At 46.8% G+C, this 25,317-nt stretch overlaps 3 protein-coding genes and 1 pseudogene across 6 annotated transcripts in view; 2 read left to right on the forward strand and 2 right to left on the reverse strand.

The window, feature by feature from the left end:
* The window catches only part of LOC130386532 (angiomotin-like), a 36,449-nt gene extending 29,012 nt beyond the window's left edge, over positions 1-7,437 (forward strand). The window contains exons 15-17 of one of the 2 annotated variants that reach the window (XM_056595494.1): positions 347-588; positions 2,254-2,670; positions 3,013-7,437. In XM_056595494.1, coding sequence (XP_056451469.1) covers positions 347-588; positions 2,254-2,670; positions 3,013-3,137 — 784 coding nt within the window. In that variant the 3' untranslated portion in view covers positions 3,138-7,437. The remainder of the gene's footprint in view (positions 1-346; positions 589-2,253; positions 2,671-3,012) is intronic. The other variant, XM_056595495.1, reaches the window with a different exon arrangement.
* Positions 7,438-7,477: 40 nt separating this feature from the next.
* On the reverse strand, positions 7,478-16,088 carry LOC130386545 (mitochondrial fission factor-like). 3 transcript variants are annotated; one of them, XM_056595527.1, is made up of 8 exons: positions 16,008-16,088; positions 14,835-15,077; positions 13,764-13,897; positions 12,784-12,890; positions 10,610-10,789; positions 9,644-9,727; positions 9,435-9,504; positions 7,478-8,780 (listed from the first exon to the last, which is right to left on the reverse strand). In XM_056595527.1, exons 2-8 carry the CDS (start codon positions 15,058-15,060, stop codon positions 8,649-8,651), a joined length of 933 nt encoding a protein of 310 aa, XP_056451502.1. In that variant the 5' UTR covers positions 15,061-15,077; positions 16,008-16,088; the 3' UTR covers positions 7,478-8,648. The 3 variants fall into 3 exon arrangements, with proteins under 3 accessions (XP_056451502.1, XP_056451503.1, XP_056451504.1); XM_056595528.1 differs by lacking the exon at positions 10,610-10,789; XM_056595529.1 differs by lacking the exons at positions 9,644-9,727; positions 10,610-10,789.
* A 2,158-nt stretch (positions 16,089-18,246) lies between these two features.
* On the reverse strand, positions 18,247-21,790 carry LOC130386122 (transmembrane gamma-carboxyglutamic acid protein 3-like; annotated as a pseudogene).
* Positions 21,791-25,245: 3,455 nt separating this feature from the next.
* Positions 25,246-25,317, forward strand: part of LOC130386123 (phosphoglycerate kinase 1-like) — a 6,385-nt gene continuing 6,313 nt past the window's right edge. Inside the window, exon 1 of the mRNA XM_056594901.1 lies at positions 25,246-25,279. Coding sequence (XP_056450876.1) covers positions 25,246-25,279 — 34 coding nt within the window. The remainder of the gene's footprint in view (positions 25,280-25,317) is intronic.

A 25,317-nucleotide genomic window follows, 5' to 3' on the forward strand; every position in this document is an offset into this window, starting at 1 on the left:
AACTGATATGCCTTCTATAACATCCATCTCTCCGTACCCCAGCAGTCATCGAGTACCCCCATTAGATCCCGTCGGGGGCGTGTTGTCGTAGCGTTCAGGTCCAAGTCTTGGTCTTAGACAATTTTATGGTTAGGTTATGTTATGTTAGCTTTTGTTCAAACAACAACATCAAACAACGGACCCAAGGGAACTAGCAATAACTCAACTTGACTCGCTCTCTCTCTCTCTCGCCCTCTCTCTCTCTCTCTCTCTCTCTCTCTCTCTCTCTCTCTCTCTCGCCCTCTCTCTCTCTCGCCCTCTCCCTCTCCCTCTCTCTCCCCCTCCCCCCTCCCCCCCTGACCTCCAGGATCAAGAACCTGCACGCTCAGATCATCGAGAAGGACGCCATGATCAAGGTGCTCCACCAGCGCTCCAGGAAGGACCCCCACAAGGCGGACGGGCCCTCGGCCATGAGGCCCTCCAAGAGCCTCATGTCCATCGCCAACACGGGCTCCGGGGGCGGCTCCGGGCTGCTGTCCCACTGCCTGGCCCTGAGCAGCTCCCCCATCACCGAGGAGAGGAGGGACACCGGCTGGAAGGGCAGTCTGGGTAAGGGTCGCCGCGGAAACCAAGCCAGGAGACGGTCGCAACACGGCGACTGGGATTTATGCTCTCTGTTTTTGTTGTTATTACATAAAAGATTTAAAGGTGACATATTATACCAACAGGTGTGAGTGTGATTAGCCGTTACAAGACCGGGGTTTTTTTCCACCTAGATGTGTGACGGATAGATGAGCAACGTTTGCTACAGTCCGCTAGGTAGGCTGTTAGACTGATCTATCCAGCACACATCCAGGTGGACACGCCCACTTGTGATGTCAGAAGAGGCCGATTTTCAAAACGGCTTGTAACGGCTAGCCACTCACACACCTGGTGGTATCATATGTCCCCTTTAGGCTGGCCCGTGGTGGGTCTGAGAGAGGGGGGGAGAGGCTGGTTGTTTTGGGTTGTTTCTCAGCTCGGTTTGGTAGTCCGGCAATCACGGAGGACTGGCAGGGCCGAAAGGACATTCCTTTGTTGAATTCCCCTTTTTAAAGAGCCGCTTGGAAAGGGTGAGGAAGGAACGCTGGAAGAAGAGAAAAACTGAATGCGGTGTGGCAAAGAGGAAGTTGGGCGCAGGAAGTTGTTTTAGAAATCCAAAGCTGCGAGTTCAGACAAACTGCCCCCATTATTCTCCATTTTCTGTCTTTGTTTTGTCTTTTCCCTCTTTCTTTCTTTTCTTTCTTTCCCTTTTTTCCCCCCTCTTTCTTTTGTTCCTTCTTTCTTTCTTTTATTCCCTCTTTCTTTCTCCTCCTTTTATTCCCTCTTCTTTCTTTCCCTGTTTTTTTCCCTCTTCTTTCACCCTTTCTTTCTTTCTTTCTCTTCCTATCTGGCTCAGCTCGGTTTCCTCTTTCAGTCTTTCCCCGTGAGGCCAAAGCCCTATAAAGGGATACCTTTTATTTGACTCGAGGCGATCCCGACCGCTCACTGAGCCGCATGCGTGTCAAGTGCCAACACCCGATGCGCTGCGAGCCCACAACGGAGCTGCATTGTTCCCATGGAGCTGGTTCATCAATGGACTGGGGCTGTGCGCTCCATAGAGCCACACTGGCTGCTGGAGGGGACACTGTGCCTCTCCCAGTCACAAACATCCTCATGAAGACGGCAACAGGGCTCGGTAAAGAATGCTAACTGAAGAAAACAACACAAAAAGTGAATCCTCTGTTTTCAGAGGAAATAATTCCCAGAATCCTCAGTCTGTATTCAGAAGGAACAACTCCCAGAATCCACATGAACAATTCGACTGTTGGCAGCCCGAGTGCAATGGGACAGACAGAGTCCGTACTGTTTGTACTGGATTGGGGTCAGGGAACATTTCAGGGCACCCAAAGTTCCCAAGGTTATCTCCTTGCTGGAAAATGTAGTCATGGCACATGAGTGGAAACTCTTTGATTGAATGCAAAGAATGCTGGACGCATATCCCAGTTACAGACTCATAATGACACCATGACAACACCAGTAAGGTTCGATGTGAACCCACACATCAACCCGGAGCTCTATCGCGGTCTCCGGTGACAAACTAGTCAGTCCTGCATTTGGCATCAGGACATTCAGAGAGAGCAGGGGGACATTGAGTGGGACCACTTGGGATCCGAACCAGGAATAGCCGTCGCATGGCCTGTGTTTGACTCGAGCACAAACGTTAATGGGTTGCATTGTTGTCGTCCGTCCCAGGGCTCCTGCTGGGTCCAGAGTACCGGACAGACTCCCTGAGGACGGAGTCCATCTCCTCGTCTCCCTCCCCGGTGTTCCCCTCCACGCCGGCCACGGCGGGACACTCCAAGACGGGCAGCCGGGACAGCTGCACCCAGACGGACAAGGGCCAGACCCCGGCCCAGGACAGCTACCGGAGCAGCACCACGGGCCTGAACAGCCTCTCCGCGGGCCTGCAGAGCAGCAGCGGCAGCAGCGGCGCCACCGGCCTGACCAGCATCACCAGCCTGCACAGCATCAACACGGGCCTTCAGAGCAGCAGCACGGGCCTGAACAGCCTCTCCACCGGCCTGCAGAGCCTTAGCCCCGGCCTGCAGAGCATGACCCTGCCTGCCCGCCTGGGTCCCAGCCCGGTGTACATACCGGACCGCCTAGCAGGCAAGAGCCCCTCTGTCTGCCAGATCGCATGCCCAGCCGCCCACTCGCACCGAAAGAATGGTCTGAGAAATGAATCATGCGTTGCTGTTTTAGTGTTTTAGTTTATTGCGAGTTTATCACTATGGGGCAATAGCGCCTGTTTGAATATTAAAGCCTGAGATGGGTTTCTTTCTACCCAGCCCAATCGTTGAACAGGGATAATCACACAAGTTATGTTACAAAAATAAAATACGTATTGTTCTTTTTGTAGGGATTAAGCTACAACCGAGCTACTGAAATTTGCTAATTGTTTCTCATCCTCCTCTTCCTTCCTCTCCCTCTCTGGTTCTCTCTTTGGTGTAGATGCAGGGTTCCACAGCAGTACTCTGGAGAGGAGACCCCCGGTTCAGTCACACTCCCAGCCCTCGGCCCTGGCCCTGACCCATCAGCAGGAAGTAGACAACGACATGGTCGAGATTCTAATCTGACGCCGTCACTTTAAGAACTCTCCAGCGCCCCCCTGCCTGGCGGTGGAAGAACAAAATCAGCCCAACGACTTCTATACGAGTTTGTGTGTGTGTGGGAAAAACAGCACAGGCACACAGCCTCTGATAAGTTGGTTGCGAGTACAAAAACAAATACACGTACACACACACACACTTTGAATTTCTGGTGAAGGATTGCTCTATTGGTTCTTAATTTAACATTTGGTGTTGAATGCTCTCTGTAGAGGGTGTGACTATGTTGAAATGCACTAGTGTGTTTGACAAGATGACAGTATTGGTGGCAATACAACGAGAGAGGGTTGGTATTATTGTTACGTTGTGCACAGAACACATGGCAGCCGTGTTGATCCCCACCTTCTGGACTATTAGCATTTCACCAGTAGGCGGGACATTCGGGAAAGGAGGACGTGATTGGCCGGCAACAGCCAATCATAAGGCTTGATTGTTGAGGCTCCTCCCGACATTTCCGATAGTTATTTCATCAAACCTGAATGGAGCTTTCTACAACAAGTCTGTGTTGTCGGCCTCGTCGCCAGGCAGATCAATCAAAGTCACTTTTACAGTGTTGCCAGAGGCCCCGCCCATTGCCCAGCACCCCTGGGTCCAAATGTATTGGCCACCTTTTAATGCATTTATTGCACTACTTTTTTTGTATTTTATTTTTCTAAAGAGGGTGTTCTTTTTTTCTTTTTTCTTTCTTTACAAAACATCCGACGTAGGTATTGTATTTATGTGTAGAATATTATTTACAATAGTTAGGCATGGTAATGGGGTAACGATACTGTACTCGACAAAATACCCATACCCTTGTAAATACTGTATATGCGTATGTATGCTGTAAAAAAAAATACCTAACCTTGTGGAGGATTTGTGTGCGTGTGTGTGTGTGTGTGTGTGTGTGTGTTTGGGTGTGTGTGTGGGGGGGAGGGGTTTGAAGCAAAGCAAAGCAAGCCACTTTATCACATCACACCAGACCCATTAGCAAAAACCTGACTCGGACGCAGCCGTTTTGCTAGCATTCACAGCTAGCCACGCAAGCCTGCTCAGAAGCTGGTAGGAATACTGGTGGTGTCAGAAGCTCGCAACGTCACCATGGCGACGTCGCAGCGCCCAATCGGTAGCTGATGCATTCAGATGGTCCCCAAAAGGAGAGCTGGATGAACCACGCGCTGCCTCGCTGGCCCCTCAGCGGCCCGGCTGTGGCTATGCGCTAACCAGCCGCGGCGCACGACGCTACCGTTTGGCCGCGGACGTCTGGGAAGGGAAGTTTGAGGAGTCGGCACTTTCACTGTGATCCTGTTTTGACCCACGGGGCCAGTCCCCACTGGATGGGGGGGGGGGGGGGCTGTAGTGGACCCCTGTCAGACTTGGGGCCCCTTTCTAACGATCCTGGATGGGACGACCCTGCCTGAGGGTTGTAACCCGGCACAGCGCCTAACTGCTCTCAGACTCTTTGATGTGTGTGTGTGTGTGTGTGTGTGTGTGTGTGTGTGTGTGTGTGTGTGTGTGTGTGTGTGTGTGTGTGTGTGTGTGTGTGTGTGTGTGTGTGTGTGTGTGTGTGTGTGTGTGCAGTAGGCTTGGTGTGTCAGGGATGACCGGTGAGTGACTGACGGCACGACGGGCAGGACAGTACAGGGGATCACCGATGTGCCTTCGCAGTGTTGCCATGGTTTCCGTTTGCTCTGCCGCAACCGTGTACGGCCTCACTTTTTCCAAGATTCACAAGTCACACAAGTGTTCACGTTTTTTGAGCCCTGCTCGGAATAGCATACGATCATGACAATACAGAAGATGTATACTGTTGGTTAGTTACGTTTATTTGTTGCGCACACACCCCATGTGGTCTACACTTTATGATAAGAAAACAAGCACAAACGTTTGCAGATTTTAATTTTTTTTTCCTGCGAATACCATCGATTTAATCAAACCCGCTTTCCGGACTGCTGGAGCCTAGCAATGAGAAAAAAAAAGATGTTGGATGTTTGAAATTGAGCCTATAAAAAGAATGACAGATTTTGTTTAGTGTGTTTGGCCGAACTGAAGGAGGCTAGAGTTATTTGACGTTTTTATGATTGAATCGTGTTTTCTCCAAACGACATTCTATCTGCACTTAAATTATTATAATATTGGTTTTGGAAGAACCAGCCCTGGCTACCAGTAAGGTGCGGACGATTAGAATCAATCCTTCATTGAAAGTCAAGACGATTGGAATTTCTCAGAAGTTCACGTTTTTGTTGTTTCGCCACTCCCAGAATTCCATGCAGTTAGACTAACGTGAACTTGAAGCTTATGAACAGAATAAACCAACTGGAAGACTTCCACTTAAAGCCAAAATACTGGGACCAAAGAAGCTTTGGCTGGTTAGATTGTGCAAAACTTGCCTTCTCATAGTTTAAAGTCTGTCAAGATCAAGAATACAATGCTTCGAATTACAATTATGTACATCAAGTATTTGATATTTGTGCCTCATTGTATTAGAAACCTTGCCTTAGTGCCTGATGCTATCGTTGAAGCACAACATGTAATGTTTACGTCAGTAAGGGTTTTACTGTACGGGGGTGTCGGCTTGGAACTAAACCCGTGTGAACCACAACTTGTTGAATGTGTAGACGCCATGGGTTAGGATTTGACGTGAAGAAGGGTGACCCTGTTACTGTTACATTCCTGTCTTTCCTGGTGAGCTTTGAGGAGAACCAAGACAAATGACTTTAGTGAGGAGAAGGGGGTCATGTGGGAACTGCAGGCTCTGCAGAGCTGGGTTTGGAGTGATTCAAAGAATATTGAATGTTCCCTGTAAGGGAAAATATAAAACACACTATACAATCTGAGGTGAATGGTTTGTCATAACATAATTAATTTATATTCACATATGAATGCTGGCACATTTAGCTATACTCACCAACTTGTTTTTGTTCATTTATTAGAAATGTTGAATTCTAACTATTGGGCCTTCGTTATTTCTCTGAGACAATATCTTTCAATGTGTGCTGATATATTCATATACAAGTTTGTTGTTTTTGTAGTTTGAAGCAATCATAATGGCAAAGTGTCAAAGGTTACAGACTAAATGTTTATGCTCCTTCTGCCCCATCAAGGGGCTTCTCTCCCTGTCGGTCATGTGACTTTTGACTGTCACTCTATTCAGAAAATGAACTTGTCAAACGTGCACTTCAAATTAGTTTAGTCGCCAAATATGCCTTGTTCAAACTGGTGACAAACTTGCAAGATTTTGTATCGAACAAAACATTTCAGGTGTAGAAAACACATTTCAAAAATCACATGCTTTTCATGTCAATCAGTCCATGCCTGTCTGACTCTAACTCCTGTCATGAATTAGCCTGATTATGCCCCTTTTTGATCAAGTATTCGACCTAGAGATAGTTGTCATCAGCAAAAGAGATGGATTCATTCACAGATGGCTGGGAGTAAACCGTTCTAAACAGGAACGATCGACGACAATGTAAAGTATGGTAGTGTTATGTGTTATTCCCACCTCTGAACCGAACCTCTGTCCCGCAAAACCCGGGTCCGAACATCTTACCCAGTCTTACCCAGTGCCTTCTCACACAGAAACCCCCTTGATGCGAGGCCCAAGCCTCGCATCAAGGGAACTCCTATAACTAGTGCCCTCATGTTTCTCTGCACTATGCAATTTTTTACAATGTTTTAAATGCAAAGCACTGACTACATCCGCCTGTGTTCCGTACGCTCCGTCCTAATTTACGTTTGGTTTAGGAAAGAAAAGCGATCACGTCTTGGGTCAATACATGTTAAATTGTTCTTCCTACAGATTTAGGACAGGCGAAACCAGCATTCTGTGTGGTTTAAAGAAAATGGCCGTGGTCGAGCAAATGTATTCGGCTGCAGCAGTACGCTCCGTTGGACGGCCGAATCATGTACCGTTACGAGCGCTTGCTGCGGATATCCTGGAGTCTGCACACACGTGCGGCTTGGTTTTTATATTGTTGTACAATCACATTTGCCGTAAATGTTTTTGTTTTTTTTAACAATTCATAATTTTGTCCACCTTGTTATTTTATATACATATAATGTTCATCTCATCCAGTTTAATGTACTATGGACCTAGTTTATTTAGTTGGTTTATAATGTATTTCAGACAAGTTCCCAAAATAAAAAAAAACTCCAAATGTTTGTTTGATAAAGAACGTGGATGGTTAGTGTTGTTTTTTGTAAAATAAAACCATGAAACATTACAAAACGAAGTGATCCTTCTGCTTTTCTATAAACTGACAACACTTCTCAAACATATCTTAAAGCAATTCTTATGCTTATATTCTAGAATGGGTATGCATACATTTGGAAGGAAACAAGGCAATTTGCACACAGTGTTACTAGATAGAAAATCTTATTTATTGAATGTTAAACAGAGCAAATACAGCAACTTCCTAAACTCAATCCATTCATACGTTTTGATCATCAGTGGATGGTTGGAATTCAAAAACCCCCACGTGCACACAAAACGTGGGACAGAATTGGGTTGGGGCATCTTCCAATAGACTCTTCCCAACACAAACTGTATTCCTGGGACACTGAGAAACAGGAAGCCACTTCGGAGTGTCCTATTTATCTCGTAGGATGTAACCGATGAGGTCCCTGCATTGAAACTTCCAGTTCCAAAGTCTCAACTTCCCCACCAAAGCAGAGCTGCAACCAACTTTAAATTTACACCGTAAAATGATCACCTCAACCTCCACTTCAATAGAACGGACGGCACATGTGCTTGGCAAAATGTGAGCAAATCTTCATAAAGATACATATTAATAGATTTCGTGCACTTGGTTCCACAGCAAAAAAGCCTGTTGCCATCTCATAATTTGATGTAGTAAGCATGAATGACGTGTTATTTTAATAAGAGATTTTGATTAGTTTTAGTGAAATATCTCCACCAGTGCACCAGAACCAAATTTGACATTTTAGATTGTCCTTCTGCAGCAGTGAATGAAAAGATGTCATAATTGTTTAGTAATATTAATAATACAAATAATAATAGTTCAGTATTTTGTCAGTAACACAATTCCAGTCCAATTGACTGGCCGTATTAAATATTGATGGACAAAGAAATTGCATAATGGACGAATACATACACAGAAATATGACTAAAGGTGGGGTGACACCTGCCCTCTGCGTCCAAACGGTTCCACCGGCTATAGCGAGAAGACTTTCTTCTGCACATCAAACAAACAGAAGGGTTCGAAAACGACCAAAAAGCCCCGGAGCGTATCCACAGCCATGAAATATATACTTCCACAGCACTGATCCGGTACTCAACATTATCAACGTGATATATAAATCGACATGGTGCCCGTGCCGGTCGTAATAACTTAGAAGGAACACACGACACAGTTTTCATGGGTTTGAAGCTGCCTGGCTAGGAGGCTTTTCATGGAGGACGATGTCACGGTCTCACCCTTAGGTTAGAGAGGGCTCTACCGGTGGTGTTATCCGAGCGTCGTCTTTACGTCATCCGGGCCGTTATCTGCGGATCCAGAGCCAGCCGTTGAGCAGACAGGCCGAGAGGAGCAGGGAGAAGAGCAGCGCCTCCGTGTTCCTCCGCTCAGTGTTCTGCCGCTCCAGGCCGGCCAGTCGTCGGCTCATCTTCAGGACCTGAAAGGAACCGCGAGGAGACGGGGTGAGACCGAGGACAGGCGGAAATCAAACCACACAAGCTGCGTTTCCATCTAAAAAGGTGATGCGAATCTTTAGAAAGTTCGCAAAAAAGTAATTCGAATGAGGTGCGTTTCCATCAAGTGGTTGGAGCGGAATAGGGTGATGACGTTACACGTTGATGTCGGCAGGGTTGCTATGGCCGGTCGTTATGCGGAAATCGGAAAGACCGTCAGTCCTGTGTGTTCAAAGTTCAATTTACTCTCTTTCGCATTTCTCAAAAACCACCTCAAGCGAGCGGATAAACCTTTTTGCGAATTAGAGGATTTTTATGCGGATTTTGGTGTTTCCATCACCGTTTACTGATTCGATACTTCAAAGTTCGCATAAAATCAGGGGGATGGAAACGCACCTATTGACACGCCCGCAAACACACACACATACAGTGGAGCTGACCCCACCCACCCCTTTTTTTTTTCTTCTTTTTTTCTCCTGTCTTATTTCTGTGTTTTTTATTTTATATTATCCCCAGTAAAAATGTAGTAAGACGAAGAATGTAACGGTTGTTTTTTTTCCACGTGACAACAAAAACAATACTACAATAAAGTAATAAAAAAAAAAAACAGACAAGACGGACGGCTGTTAGTCTCCCACCTGTCTCCTGAGGACGATGAACTCCACCACGGCCCCGCCTTCGTCGTCCTGACTCCAGCTCTCCGTGGCTCTGGGGGGGGGGGGGGGGGGGGGAGAGGTGGTCAACATCCACGCTAGGTCTGACCGTCAGCGGATGGTCAAACAGCTGCTTCAACACTGAATCAACTGGGAAATTTGAAACCACCCTCCACGTCGCCCCCGCCGGTCACCTTTTCCTGGACACGCCCTTGTTTACCGGACCTGAAGCCTCGGCCGCTGGCCTCACCCGCGCTGGGGTTTCTGGGTAATTAAACCTTTTGGTACCAGAAAGACAAAATGAGACCACAGCCTGCCACGTTAGGCCATCACGTGTGTTGAGAGGGTGCGCTGCCAGCAGGGGGCAGTGTCAGCCAAGGAAAGAGCACAGGGCCGGCGCAGTGCAAACACTTATTTAGAGCGGCTCCCAAGCACGAGAAACCCCAAGACACCGGTTAGTCCGAGCAGAAGTCACACGACAGTTAGAGCCAGACCAGACAGGATTCCAAGCCTCAAAGCCACCGGAGAGATTAAGAATGCCAGACTCCCTCAATTGAAGATGGATGCAATTATGACGGTCATTCGGCCGTCCTTATCTTTAATGCAATCCAAACGTGCGTGCTCACAAGCGTGTGGAAGTGGGAACCGGTGAGGAGGTTAACGGCGGACAGCATGGACTGATTTACCAAAGATATATATATAGATATATATACAAAACAAGACATGGACTTTGCCATAAACCGTCACAAAAGTGCACTTAACCATCTTTGGCTGATTCCATGCGTCTCTCTCCTAGCAACATTCACGGTTAGTTCAACATATCTACGAGGAATGAGTTACCAACCAGTGTTGCAACTGGTACATCTGACCGACAGCACGAGAGGACATTGTAGTGAAAGACGTCAAACTGCTCTTCAAAAGAGAGGGCGGGTCACAAGAGGAACCAAACACTAATGTCCAACCGCACGGACCACGTCGCCCGCCCCCCGCGGCGAGGGAGGGAGGGAGGGAGGGATCCCTCGTTCCCGATTGGCTCAAATTAACTCCATGCGGTTTGACTCACCTCGCAGAATAAGGGAATTGATCAAAGTGTTTGGTTGACCTTGTTTTAAAAAAAAGACAACAAAGAAAAAGACAAAAAAAAACGAATCCACCCTGACCTGTACTTGTGGCCGACGGCCTGCAGGAGGCGCTGTGAGGCCTGCTGGCCCAGCAGCCAGGCCCCCTGCAGCAGAGGGTAAGGGGACAGGAGGCCGGGGGGGGGCTCTGGCAGAGCCTGTACCTCCATAGCAGGACCGGGGACCGCGGGGTACTGACAGACTGACCCCCCGGGTCGGGGACTGGACGGACGGACGGACGGACGGACGGACGGGGGACAGGGGGGGGGATATAAGGAGAGGTTATGACGGGAGGACAGAGAGGGAGAGGTCAGGGGGTTAGGGGAGACGGGCTCTCGGGTCCAGGGACACGACGGTGTATCAGCAGAACTTCCTCCGGGGGCCGGCCCGACGGCACGGAGCCTGGGCCGGAAACCAGGACTGCAAGGGGCGGAGTCACGCCTCGTGTCCTTTGTTTCCCCCCCCCCCCCCCCCCCCCCCCCCCCGAGTTGTTCTCTCGATGGGGCTTTTTTAGTATGTGTGATTCTACAGTGGCCGGTTTACAGGGTGTTGATTTGAGAGTATACAGACGCACGGTTTGTTTACTCTTTACGACTGCTGGTCGACCCGATTGGTCGGAAAAATTATATGTAGCGAGTGAATGTGAAACGCCCCCCCCCCCCCCCCCCCCCCCCCGTTCAACCGGATTTGAGCTCCCTTCAGACTCTAGACATTAATCCAAAGTCTGATTTGTGAGACTAGGGACGAGGAGGCCGAGTGATGGAACCTGGGGTCACACAGAGGGGCGCAGGTATGAGAGGCAAGAGGGGAGAGAGGAGGGAGGGGGGGGGGGGGGGGGGGGACGGACAGCTGTAGCATGGCAGGGAGAGGATCAATGCGTGACTCGTGAGCCTAACTTCCGGGCCCCTTTCGGTAAACGTGACTCACGGTCCCTACTGGGGTGGAAACCTCCTCTCCCCCTTTCCCCCTCTCCCCCTCTCCCTGCTGATCGAGCCCGGCTTCCAGAGACATTCCCGGGGGTTGGAGCGTCACACAAAGGGGGACGGGGGAAAGTGCGCTCCGAGTCGACACTCTAAAACAACTCCTTCCCGACCGAAAACGCTAATGGGGCTCCCGGTGCCGGGAAGACACAATAAACTATATATAGCTTTAAAAAAGCCCCACGTGACTGCTCCTGCATGAGCGACTCTCAAGAGCGGCACAAATAACACTGACCTACATGTGTAGGGGGTTCTGGGGACGTGCTCCCCCTGCAGGCCAAGCGTAGCGCTGCAGGAACTGCATGAAGGAAATGGATTGCCGGTTCCGAACACAGCTGCCCCTTCGGGGAAGCTTTAAGAACCGGTTTGAGCCGGTTGGCCTTGTGTTTAAATCTTTAAACCTTAAAAACACATCCACCTCGGGCCTGGTCCAGAAAGCTGAATTTCCAAGGAAGGCGAAACTAGGGAAACAGAGTACCTGAAACCTGAGTCGACTTGTGGTGAACTGAAGCCAACCTGCTCAGGTATCGCCGATTCCAAAACACACCCATATATTTATTAATATATGTATCAGATTATATATATATAACCAATTTTATAAACAGAAAACGAAGAACCATATTAGAAAATATAGAAGAACTACACCCACACTGCAAAAGCCAACCGCCCATAAGAAACCATTGGTTATTCCAAAAGCACCCATAAGAAACCATTGGTTATTCCAAAAGCACCCGGACCGAGAGCCAGTCAACGGTGCCCCCGACCTCTGACCCAAACGGCAGTCTGATGCCGGTGAAATACACCAGATTCGCTCTATGCATCCATCCCAGCATGCACTCTGTTGTTGCGTATCACCACCTCTCAGTATGTCAAAAGAGAAAGGGCTTTCGGTTCTCAGATTAACACCGTAATACCAGACAAGCAGCAAACAAGGAAATGGGATTTCATTAGTTAGCTGATTGCACAATGACCAGCGAGGATCAAAAGTACATTTGTTCATTCATTCCTTCATTCAGCCTTAGCAGACAAAAACGTAAAAAACGTAATAATACAAAATGATACTTTTTTAATTAACCAGGTTAGCCCCTTGAGATAAAAAAAACCTGGGCTCTCCATCCCAGAGAGACCTGGCCAAGAACGGCAGCAGCACACAGAGTTCCAACATACTAACAGCGTGTATACACATAAAATACAACCGACACCTCCAGCAGGTCGGCCCGGGGTCGGTCTACTTACGGGCTGGCCAGGTGCACGTGCAGCGCCCCGACGTGTTTGAGGTGAGTTGGCGTCCCGGGCGGCGTCCTACCGAGGCCCTGGTCGCTGTACGACCGCCTCATCGGACTCTGTGACCCACAGGAGAGAGAGAGAGACGCAGAGCACGTCCAAATCCATTAGGAGGGACTTCATAGATGGCCGATACTCCATGGAGTAGTAAACTAATTAACAAGTGGGGAAAATACTATAGGAGGTTCTATAGACAAATGATGATAGATAGAAAAGAAACACTTGCTACAGTCCACTGAGTAGTCTGGTAGACTGATTTATCCAGCGTACATCTAGGTGGACACACCCATTTGTGATGTCACTAAAACACAGGAAAAGGCAGATTTTCAAACGGCCTGTAATGGCTAATCACACTCACACCCGGTGGCATAATATCATCCCCTTAAAGGTAGGGGAGGCAATTTAGAGAATCCTGCAGGAGTAAACTAGTCTATCCCACTAGCTATAGAACTAGGTGTGCCTGGCCTTTTGGAAGGTAACCGGTTAGGTAGGTAGACAGTACTGCCGTACAATCATCTCAATCAGGCTGAATGAGACGAATGGACAGACGTACCGCAGACCTGGAACAGCTTGCAGAGGCCCAATCTTTTTTGTTTTGTCAGAACATTCGATTTATTGATCGCTGTCGGGAAGTGAGAACGAATGACAGAAAATGCTTCCCAAAAAATGGCCTCCAAAACCTTTCAAATTACATAATTACATTATAGATACGGTAGATGTGTACAAATACTAAAGTGGGATTAGAGGGGTATAATACATATATTGTTATAAAATGGGTAAAGTCACTGTATAGTGTTATTATATTAAATGTAAGTCTCAAGGTAGATGTGTATAATAACTATATAGTGTTATTATATTGCATGTAGGGCTCACGATAGATGTGTATAATAAATATATAGTGTGATAAGAACGATTTAGAATCATTATATTACATGCAGGGGTTCTCCGTGGAAGAACTCCCCCTCGCGGTAGGTCTGGTGTTCCCAGCATGTCTCCAGGGTTAGCGGGGTGGAGTTTGCCGGCTTGGACGACGTAAACTGCGGCCTGGGACTCAAATCAGGGGCTTCTGGCAAACAAGGAAGACATTAAGGACAATAGCCGCACTGTGAACAAACCATCGCAACCGTCTCTCCTGGCTTCACTAGAACACCCTCTGCCAATATCATTAGTCCCAAATCGTTTTCTTGTATCACAGCCAGGAGGACGCTCTGATGGTGGCGTCACAGACCGGTATTGCCCTTTATGAACAGAAGTCTGTTTGTTGAGTTTGGAAACTCAAAGTGGTATGCAAAGTAAGTCCTGCGAACTAGGGCTGAACGATCTATCGTTTTCGACCGAAAATCGCGATCTCAGGCATTACGATTTTGGGATCGTCAAAGCTGCGTTTTTTTTAATTTTTTTATATATTTTACAAAAGTGCAATTATTTTGATGCTGATGAGCCATTGAAGCAAGTTTACTTAAGAAAGAGGGCTCCCTTTTTATTTGACTTTTTTGGTGGTTGTTTCTTAGGTACTTGAATAAACAGTCTTGCATTTGAAATCTGTTGCCAGCAGTTTTCATTATTGCATTACCTTAATGGAATCATTGGTTATATTAATTTATACTGAAACTTGATTTAAAGAAAATAAATCGTGGTTGAAATCGAACCGCAATCTCTACCAGAAAAATCGCAATTACAATTTTTTCTTAAAATCGTTCAGCCCTACTGCGAACCTCAAACGCTCCAAGATGCTTCTGATCGGATCTGATCTAGAATGTTTAGGGGTGGACCTTTAATCAACAGGGACTCACAGTGAATTTGAATACGTTGAGGAGTCATTAAGGAGTAGAATAGTGGCTGTCGGGCTCGAGGACGCATGGGTTTGGAGTCCAACTCTCCAAACAACTAAACTATCCTAAAACTAACCCCTTAGAGCCCTGACGGGAGGGGAATCAAATGAGATGCAACTACATGTAAGCACGCCCCCCCTTGTTCCCCATGTTTGTCTGCGTTTCCTCTACCTGTGTACGTCAGCCTATCAGGGATGTGCATGTTGTAGGACACCGGAGGCTCCTTGGACCTCCTCCTGGACTCTGCTTCCTCCTCTCGCCCCCGGGCGCTGGGTTGGCCGCCCCCTACGGCCAGGCGGTCTGGGACCCTGCATTTGTGGTTGATGGACTCGGAGAAGCCCCGGTCCCGGCCTGGAACGTGCATGGCCTCCGCCAGGTACGGGGAGAAGGATGCCATGTTGGTGTAAGTGGGTCCTGAATACCAGCCAAGCATGGGAGTCAACATGTGCAGTGGATCTTTACTGTAGTTTAAGTATGGATTTTATATTCTCTGCGCAGCAAGAAAGCGCCATTTGGGTTTCTTTGAACAAATTTAATTATAGTCTCCAACAGCCGGAGGGGTAAATAGCAGGCCTGTTTTTTTGTCAACCCAGCGCAAGATTATTATGGTTGTTTGCTTAACTTTTTGAAAGATTTTATCGATTTTGAGCTGAATTAATCTCGGTGTAGGGTATCACCCAAATAGATTTAAATACACAGAAATACTAATTAATCTAAGAATCTGAAGATATCTCAGTAATTGTATATTTCAGCCGTTCAATTAGTAAGCGTTTATCCAAAACATTGGCCCATTGTGTCGTTGACATTTAATACATTATAGTCAATGACAGCTTAAATTCAATAACTTGAACTCATAGTCTAACTTCGTATGTGTTCAACTGAGCTGTGTAGATCCCAGGTTTAGTGAGTCCATGGGACATCATCATCAACTGATAGATCAACACAAGAACTAATGTCTGTGTTCCCTCTCAGCTAGCAACAGGTGGGCTAGTCACACTGGCTCACTTCAAATCACACAGTAACATCCCCACACAGCCCTCAACGACGATGGCTACTTATCCACTTCGATGAGTTGAACTTTGAGTCTCAATGTAATGATAATAGTATATACAGAGGGACATTAAATCCCTTCTTGAGCAACAGGTCAAAATGTCATTCCCGGCTAGTTGACTTGAGGCTGCTAACTTTGTGAGCCACTCGCCACGCATTAGGACTTGTAATCTGTCCAGGCGGAATGTCTAAAGCTGTAATAACTTTATACATGCGGATTATACCAAAAAACAACAACAATGTAAACGCGAACCTGATAGGATATATTCTGATTTAGACAAATACACAGCTTACCCTGTCAGTGCGCGATTGAAGCCCGACTCCTGACGCAACGTAATGACGTAGACAAACAAACCGACGTCAGCCGGCGCCGAGGGGCGACAGAAGAAGGGACGCACTTGTTTTGTCTGACAGATCAAACTAATTGTCTTTAATTTAACGTTTATCTAACCCGCATATGGCTTGACGTTGTATGTAATTTAATGGATTAGATGCGATTCTCATCAAGTGTGTTTAAAAAAAAATGTTCTCGAACATTTGGGAGTGAATTTATAGATGGCCACCTGGTTGACCACTCACTTTTAAAAGTACAACCTATAGGCGGCTGCTCACTACTAAAAGCTTTCTGCCTTTACCCTCTTTCTACTGTTTCCTGCACCCCCTCCACTATCTTCCCCACTGCCTCCCTGGTTCCCTTCCCTGTCTCCTCTACTGTTTCCTTCCCTGCCTTCTCCACTGTCTTCAGATCGTGGCACCATGTGAGACCAATAAATTGAGTATTTTTGAAGTTTCAAAAAAATGAGTACTGTTTTCCTTCGCCAGAAATTCGAGGAGCATACCAATCATTGGGAAAATCAGTGTCTAATGAAAAGGAGCAGCGTCGACGACTTCACTCATGAGCTCATGGGAGGGGGGGGGGGGTCCCTGCTACAGCGCTGTAATAAAGTCTAAGCTTCAAGAAGGACTTGTTTTGCTTCACATTGTAGAAACCGTGGCGACGTGAAAGTAGGTTGTGGCGGCAATCGTTTGGCTAAGCAAGCTGAGGTTCTGCCATCGAGAGACATGGAAATAACACTTGATCATCTTCCCTTAGGAGTAACCACACTCAATTTGGCACATTATTTTGACAAAAAGAAGAATCATTACAGTAATATAACGATACACAAACCCAATATACATTAAACTCAATTTAATATGTCCACAAAGAAATAGTGCTTTACATACAGAAGAGAGAAAATTGGCACTTTGTTAGTACAGTATTTTTGTTGAATTACTTGTCGGGCTAATTGTTGAATGGTTCTCGTGTGCAGTGAGTAGCAATAATAACAGAAGAAAATAAAAGATACACAATTCCTCTTCAAAGAACATTTTCCACAACTCCCCAGTCTCACAGGACCGGCAGGAAGAGGCAATGGAAACATTGTGAAATAAAAGGTCCAGATTATACTGTGTATATATTTGGTAAGAATTCTCCTTGTACACTCCATACACAATGAGCATGATGTCGCAGAATACAGACCATAAATCGACCTGAAGTGTTTGAAATGGGTTTCTATATACATACATCCACACTGTATCTCCAGACAGTATATTAATGTATACATGTACATTAGTCGGACATTAGTATGTCCATGCACACTGCATGTAAGAGATCAACGTCAGCATGTGAGCTTCTCTTCAAGGTGAATAGTAATGTGGAGGCAGACCGCACATAAACACACAAACGTAGCCTGCAGAGTCTCTAGTGCCAATCGGGTAGGAGTTTGGCGGTGTTTGTGAATTGGAAGACGCCCACGTCACCCAAGGCGTGAATACAATCCCAAAAGACAATCGGAATAGTGAAACCCTTATGGATATAATTGAACCATCCAGACATATCCCAACTAGGGCGCTGGATCCGCTTCCTGTGTGCCTCACCGTGGACCTAAGCTGAGATACCGGCCGGAGAACCATCCACTCATAGACATGACGGAGTTAGGACTTGTGGTGGGATAGGTCTCCGACGATTCCACCACTAGTCACATCTCAGTCCAGCCAACCAGGAGGCTATGCCCGACGGACGGCAAAGGTATAGCCCTGTGTGTGCTGTGGACACATGCCCCCCTTTTCAAATGGGTTCCTCATCCAATCTTCTGCTAGGTAATAGCCTTTCCTCAAGAATGCTGGAGGCCCTAAAAAGGGGGGGGGGGGGGGACACTCACCCATCGACCCCCTTAGTGGCACTCCATCACTATCTATTCACTTGGTAAAAGTTTTTTATCCAAACCACATGTCCTTCATAAGAAGGTAGGAGATGCAGGTATCTTGTTCAAGGATTCCCACAGGTCAATTGGCCGGCATTGGGTTTGGAGACTCCCCACAACCTCTCAGCTGAGAGTCAAAGCCCCCCACCAGCCCATCTGTGTCCTCAAGACATGTACCCTTTCCAGATAAATAAAATCAATTTCTTCATGTACAACATCTCATAACATCTAATATCTCAGACGGTTTATGTGCTGGCATTGGCAGTGTAATAAGCTATAGTAGTAACAGTTGCAGGAAGAACTATGCCTGCTGTGGCGGAGACAATAAATGAACCGCATTAGGAATCAATCAAAATCTTCTGTGTGAAACATATAGGGCTTAAAAGATAATAAATAATAAAGGATACAAAGGTAAAAATATCTCTTGAACACGTGAGATGGATAAACTTCAATAATGTGGAACATAACCGTAGCTTTGTAAACATTTTGGTAATGGCCCTCATTACTGTGGACGAAAGAATAACAAAAAAGAGTAATACATTTGGCATTAGGCTGAACCCTGTACCCTGGTAGTATTAGGCCTTCAGTCTGATTCATAATGGACGATTCCTTTTGTCCACTAGCCTCTCAGCTATCCTTCACTGTTAAACCATTTCTGTGGTCAGCATTGCCATTATACCCGGCTTGTGCTGTAGGATTTTCTAGCTAATTTAGCCAATTAGAAAGATATTATTGAAACTAATGTCTTGGCAGATGCACATCTTGATCGGCGACAACAAACATACAAAGGTGGGGGACACACCAGCCAAGAAGCCCGGAGTAGCGCACAGACAGGACATGTTGGCGTCTTTAAAGATTAAACATGGCGCTGTTAGGCCCTCAAAGATTTGAGCCTTCTCCGAAGTTCCAGCTGAAATCGAGTGGCAGTGGGAGCATCCTCGTTCAAAACAATGGTTAACTCACTTTTTAGTGTTCAGTGTGTGACCCCCAACACTAACATTTTCTATATTCGTAATACTGTTGATCCTGTCGTGAAATGTTAGAGGCATGAACAGAATAACTCTGAGTGGTTGATACAAAGAGATGTGAGTATAGTAAGATAGGCTATGTGGTGGTGTGTAAGACGTAAGTGTACATTTGGCATCCATCATCTTGTTTTTTTTCTTCATCATCCCTTTACTATGGCACAGACCTGAAGGAAGCATCTTTAGGTGTATTATTAGCCCACATCATGAATATACAATGAATTTATACAGTATATGTATACATCCCCTTGAGTATCTGGCCATACCAACTCTCAACACTGTCATTGTCTGTTACAAATAAGGCCCATTTCATTGATTCTGCTCTTCTTTTCTGCTTTCTGCATTTTCGATTATTTTGGAAGTTTAGGTAAACAGCTTTGAGTGCGGTTCGAGACGTCTGACCGTGATTCTGGCAGCCTATTCGGTCTCAGCCCTCTCCGCTAGGCAGGGGAACAGTCGCTGTGCAGCAGAAATGCTTTCCTTAACCTACAGCTGGTGATGGATAGAGATGGCCAACACTTGCGGTCAACTTTGACTGTGGAAGAATCAGGACATTGGCCCATGGCTTGATAATTATACAAAACAAAACCAACCCCTACATGGGATAAAGGGGCACTGTGTTCGCTTTTTGGGCTGAATGTAACTTGTTGTCCCGACCCATCGTAGAGAAAAACAATCTAAAATAGCAGTGTTAGCTGTGAGCTCTGTGAGCCTAACTAAAATACTAGACGAACAACACAAGAGATATCTTGGTGCTCCTTGAGAACATCGCGAACCGGTAGAGTCCCATTGCTTCCACTGCTGACTTCATACGGTCAACAGACAGAGCTCTGTGGCAACCACTAACTCGGACAAAAGACACCTAAACACAATTCAAATGATGTACTAGTCCATTCGCTACGCTGCCAGGATAACGAGAGTTCAGCAATTGGAAAAGGCCGAGACAGCTGCGATTGTAAGCAACACAACTTGCAGTGTGCGGTCGACGGAATCGCTGGAGATTGACATAAACACGATAACTCTCTGTGGTTAATGGTAGCCTGGCTATCCTTGCTACAACAGCCAAAATAAGTGTTAGAGGCGATATTGTGGCTTGTAGCCAGGTCATCCCCGCTCACCTCGCTGTATTTCATGCTGTGGCCGCCGCTAGCCAAACGTTTGGCATTAGCTGCCTGCCAAGGACATTAGATGGCCAGTAGGGTCGCTTCTGGTCGGAACGCTGCCACGCAAATATTAATTATCCCGGAGAGAGAAAAAAAAACGCTTTCAGCATGGACAATCCTGACAAACCAACGTCAGGAAGGGCAAAGTAGGAACCAAGTAGGGTACCGAGGAAGAAAGAATAAAGTGACGAACCAGAAGCCCCTCCCCCGACAGATAGTAGCAACCACGTTTGAGTCTGTAGCTCCGGACGATCTAGGCATGAGCACGGTGACCCCCATGGACCCGGCGGTGCTGGTCTCACTTCCCCTTGATGATCTCCTCGTACCTCGGCGGCGGGTCGCTGTACGACGGCGCCGAGACCTCGTCCCCGCTGCTCTCCACCAGGTGCCCCGTGACCTCCTCGTAGGAGGGCGGCGGCGTGGCCCCCGAGAGCCGCGACGCCACCGACAGCGAGGGTTCTGCACGTACAGCGAGCGGTGGTTCTGCCGGGAGGGGGCTCCGGCTGGGGACACGCCTGGACGCACCCCCCCCGTCTCTCGGGGCCGGTCACCACCACGGTGGGCCGCGAGCTGCCCTGGTCCTGGTGCGCGGCGTCGGCGTGCGGGGGCGTGTCGCGGTGCACCAGGATGCGAGGGAGACTGCGCGTGGCGCGGTTGTTGGCCAGGTAGCGGTTGTGGGTGTAGGCGGGCCTCCGCCGCGTGGCCTTCTGGAGCTGGCACCTCCAGAGGAGGAAGAGGGCGATGATGAGAGGAGGGCAACGCCCAGCAAGGGGACCACCATGTAGACGGTGTCGGCCCGCTCCGCGGCGCTCTCGCTGTTGCTGCTTACTGTGTACACGCTGCGCGTCTTCCAGAACTCCATCTGGGGACGGGGGCGGGGGGGGGAGGAAAGACACGGCGCGTCTGTTTACATTTCACCTGCGGTGACTTTGTTCTTCCGCGATGATGGATTTCTTGAGGGGACGAGGAAGAGGCTTACCGTTCTCTCCTTGTTCTCAAACACTTCATTGGCCTCCTCGAAGCTACAGCTCTCCTCCCCACACTCCCTTCGCGATGTCCCCTGCCAGAACTCCTCAAGAAGCCATTGGCTCGCGGGAAACGCTTGAGGATCGAGTGAGCGTCCGGTCCTCCAGAAAAGGCTGGGGAACACACCAGTATCAAGATCAGAACATTGAACCGCTTCGTCGACATTCTATTAAGGTCACGCTTAGGATTTGAAGGCAGGTTTGGGGGGGGGGGGGGCTTTCCTGGTCTGGGGGTGTTTTTGCTAGTGGCTGATCATTGTTGCCCTGAATTGGTTCTGCTGTGTATCCTTTTGGCCAACATTGGTTGGGAAAGGCTTCACTTTAGAACATTTAGTATCTAGAAACCACATTAAATCAGTTGTACTTCCTAGTTTAAAAATAACTTGATCCAGATCCCATTTTTTTTTATTACACTTGCAATCAAATATTTGGCCTCAGGTGATAATGAGAAGAACTATGATGGTGTGTCACTTCAGATGTTCCTACACGTAAGTTATCAGACTTCACCGTCAAAGTTTGCCAGTTAGCAAAACCTTTTTGGCCCGCCAGGGGCAAAAAACAAAAAAACAAAAACAGACCAAAGATCTGTTTAGAAGTATGTTGCCTTATACCGTCAGCCATGCTCCCGCCCTTCTGCCGGTTACAGATCCTGCGTGACGCCCTGGAGGATGGAACACAGCACAGACACTGCTTGAAAGCGTGCACTAGATTTCAATCACCAACCCTGTCCCACTTCCATTCACCGAACATACTCAAGCGATTCCGAGTCTGTTTGCTCAAATCACCTCAGGACTACTTTGTCACAGTGGTTTTTTTATCGAAATATGCAGAGAATCATCATTTAATAAAGGGCATTGAGAACAAAGAATAACAAGGATGAGGAAGAGGAAAAATAACGATCATGCTTCTTTTTCAGGATGTTATAGGAAGTTATTTATCCGTATCTATTCTGTTTGGCTGTCTGTATTGTGCCATTGACTGTCTGTCTGCATTCTGTTAAAGGGACTCACGGAGAGGCACGGACTCAGACAGACAGGAGGCACAAACAGACTGATAGACACACACAGGCCTAAAGATCCGTGGTCCTCTTATTAGTGTGGATGTGGTCTTTCTGTTTGCCTGCCAGTGTCTCTCTCTGTTTGGGATCTCTTGTCTTGCCTGTGTGCTCATCTCGTTGTATCACCGAAGCTAAGAACACAGAGATCGACTCTCTGACAGTGTTGCTCTTTCAAAATATCCCCTGTTGGGCTATTATGAGCAGCCCTCATTCAGCCCCCTTTTCAAACAGCAAATACATTCCAGCTAGAAATTAATAGACAGAGCAGGGTGAAAGGAGTGGGGGTCGTAAGGGTTTCCATAGCAACAGAGATTGAAAAGAGAACATGGATTCACGCGAGAGTTGGAACGAAGCGCACTTCAGAATCCTGACCAACGTCATTAGTGTGCCTTCGAAATCGAGAACAGTCGACAACGAATATACTATGTTACGAAATTGTATATATGGGAATTCAAGCATGACAGAAGACTTGAAATCTTCACACCACAACACACACACAACACACACAACACAGCAGCACCACACACACACACCACCACACACAAACCACACCACCACACAACACACACTACACACACACACACACCCGATCGCACGCACAAAGCACTCGCGCGCTCTTTCTCAGCATCTCTCAAGCACACTTTAGTAATTTGAAATGAATTGGAACGACTTTGATATTTAAATACATATTTTTGGGCTTTCATATGGACAGAGACACAACACGACATCAACAACTGCATGACGATCTATTCGGAGATCAATAGTTTGGGCAATATGAAACCGTATTCAGTAGATCCGCTGCGTAGAAAGTAAGGCGAGTTTGTCAAAAACAAAATGCCCCAATGCCATTAAAGTATTAATGCCTTCTCCTGTGACATATAGAAAGCATCAATATTCATGTTGAGTTGACATTCTTCTGGGGGAAAAAGGACTGCTAAGCGTGTGCCATTTTTTTATATGTAATGCTACATTTAGAAACCCCCATAAATACTTAATCCCATAGAACGACCCTTATTGCACAGTCTCTCATATTGTTACCTTGCAACTTAGTTTGGTAAATACATAAAATCCCTACCTTGAACGCTACCGCTACAGAAAAGCCTTTATCCTTTCCATCTCTGACTCCGACAGGGGAGCACCCATATGAGTCAGTCGGAGTCAGTGACAGAGGCAGATCTCAGCCAATGGCAGAAGAGATTTCCTCTCACACAGCCAATCACAGCCGTCCCATTATTTTACAGTTCTGTAGGCAAACGCCCCGATACAAACCGAGGCAGCTGGGGATTGTAGTTGGGTTCACTGGCGCTGCATTGCTTACTTTAGAGAGCCTAATAGTTCTTTATGTAAGAGTTACAGTCTTAGACCTGAGAGCTTTATTCCTTTCATTGCTGTGTCTTGTACTGTGTTCTGTAGGTAGTCTGAAATAAATAAATGCTATCCAACTGTCCAGCCACACCTTAGTCTAAAGAACTACAAATCCCAGGATTTTTTTTTAAGATCTTTTTTTCTTCCAGTCTGGAAGACACAGTGGTATCCCTTATCCCCCTCGTCTAACATTTCGTTCCTTTTAATACATAGTGAGTTAAAATAACTGTTAGAAAACATGTATTATGCTTGTATTGTTATACTATATTATACCCGATGGTGGAGAGAAATAAGTGCTGTTTAATCACTGACTGGTGCTCTGATATAAGAAGCCATGTATCAATTCTTAAGTTTCCCATTTGATCTAAAAAAAAAAAGTAACGCTTTAGCATGTTGATTTATTTTTCTATGGTTGTGAGATCAGAGGTTCACAGTGACGGTTCTCTTCTTACACGTCTGACAAAACCCTGGGCATCCTATGACCTTTCACCCCTGAGGAGATCAGTCACCTATCTCCGGGGAGAGTCTCATATTTCTCCCGCTCTCTCTCTCTCTGTAAACATGCGCTCCAGTTTTTCCTTTGAATTCTTTACATTCTTCATCCTGAATAAATTGCTACCTTCAACCGATCGGTTCCTAACCCTTTTCACCTCCTCCTGGTAGCTGTTCCCTCACTCCTATCCCCCTCTTTTTTTAATTGACACAAATCTTTTTTCATCCACTAATTCTGTCTCCTCCTCTCTTGGAGGCCTGCTGAGGCTGTAACCAGAGCGACGGCACACGGCAGCCAATCAGAAGCCAAAGATAAACACCAAAGGCTCCGGAGGAGTCGGTGAGGGGTGGGATATCGTAATCAGACCATCAGCCTTGTGATCAGATAACATGCGGGATTCAGCCGTGCCAGGGAGATTCCTTCAAAACCCCACAGCAGCGATCTCTCTCTAATCAAGTCTCTCTTATCACACAAGGAGTAAAGACAAAGGCAGGCATGTGCATTCAGTTAAAAAGTTCCTTTAATTAAAACATTGAGGAAACTTTGTTCGAACAGTGTTTTGACGTGACAAAAACAAAATCTGTATAAAAGTAGACAAAATAGTGCAATATAAATACATGTTTTTAGGAATAAATTATAAAATGTAAATAGATTTTGTTGTATATATAACAAAAACATGGCAGAGGATTCGACCTTGCGTCGGCCTGTAAACATATTATGCGTCCCAATATGGGATATCTTCTGTCCGACCACTCCGGACATAACACACTAAGTATAACACACTCAATGTTACCCAATCCCCAATGTACCACCGATCGATTACTAGTTACAAGAGAGCAGCGTGTCAAACTCTCACTTTCTGAGTGAAAAGTGCACCACTACACATATCACAATTATTACTTTCACACATTCCCAAGTTTGGTGGACAGTAGATTGTAAAACGCCACACCCTAGGCACTCGGGACCGTCGGATATGAATGGGAGGTTCTGGAACTTGTAGGACCACCATGCCATGAGGATCTATGGAGCAGATCGCTGATGTATGCGTGTGTGTGTGGTTGAGGGGGGGGGGGGGGGGGGCTTTATTCTTAACAAGCTGAGCCCTTTAAACACACTCATGCATTTGGAGTTTCTGTCAAGTGGTAATTTTAACGAGGGAACATGTGTTTTGGTGGCATCGTCACTGACGCTGGAGGTCTGAAACCTCAAGTGAACTTTCACAGCAAACGGATA

The sequence above is a fragment of the Gadus chalcogrammus genome, chromosome 7 (assembly GCF_026213295.1).
Source record: "Gadus chalcogrammus isolate NIFS_2021 chromosome 7, NIFS_Gcha_1.0, whole genome shotgun sequence".
NCBI classification, from domain to species: Eukaryota; Metazoa; Chordata; class Actinopteri; order Gadiformes; family Gadidae; genus Gadus; species Gadus chalcogrammus.

Excerpts from the sequence above, each read along its gene's own strand:
- LOC130386545 (XM_056595527.1), bottom strand. The coding sequence starts at position 15,060 with ATGGCATCCTTCTCCCCGTACCTGGCGGAGGCCATGCACGTTCCAGGC. Across the intron at positions 9,728-10,609 it reads GCCGTCGGCCACAAGTACAG|GTTTAATTACCCAGAAACCC; the intron begins GTCAGGGTGGAT and ends TGGTACCAAAAG. Across the intron at positions 8,781-9,434 it reads TCATCGTCCTCAGGAGACAG|GTCCTGAAGATGAGCCGACG; the intron begins GTGGGAGACTAA and ends GGTTCCTTTCAG.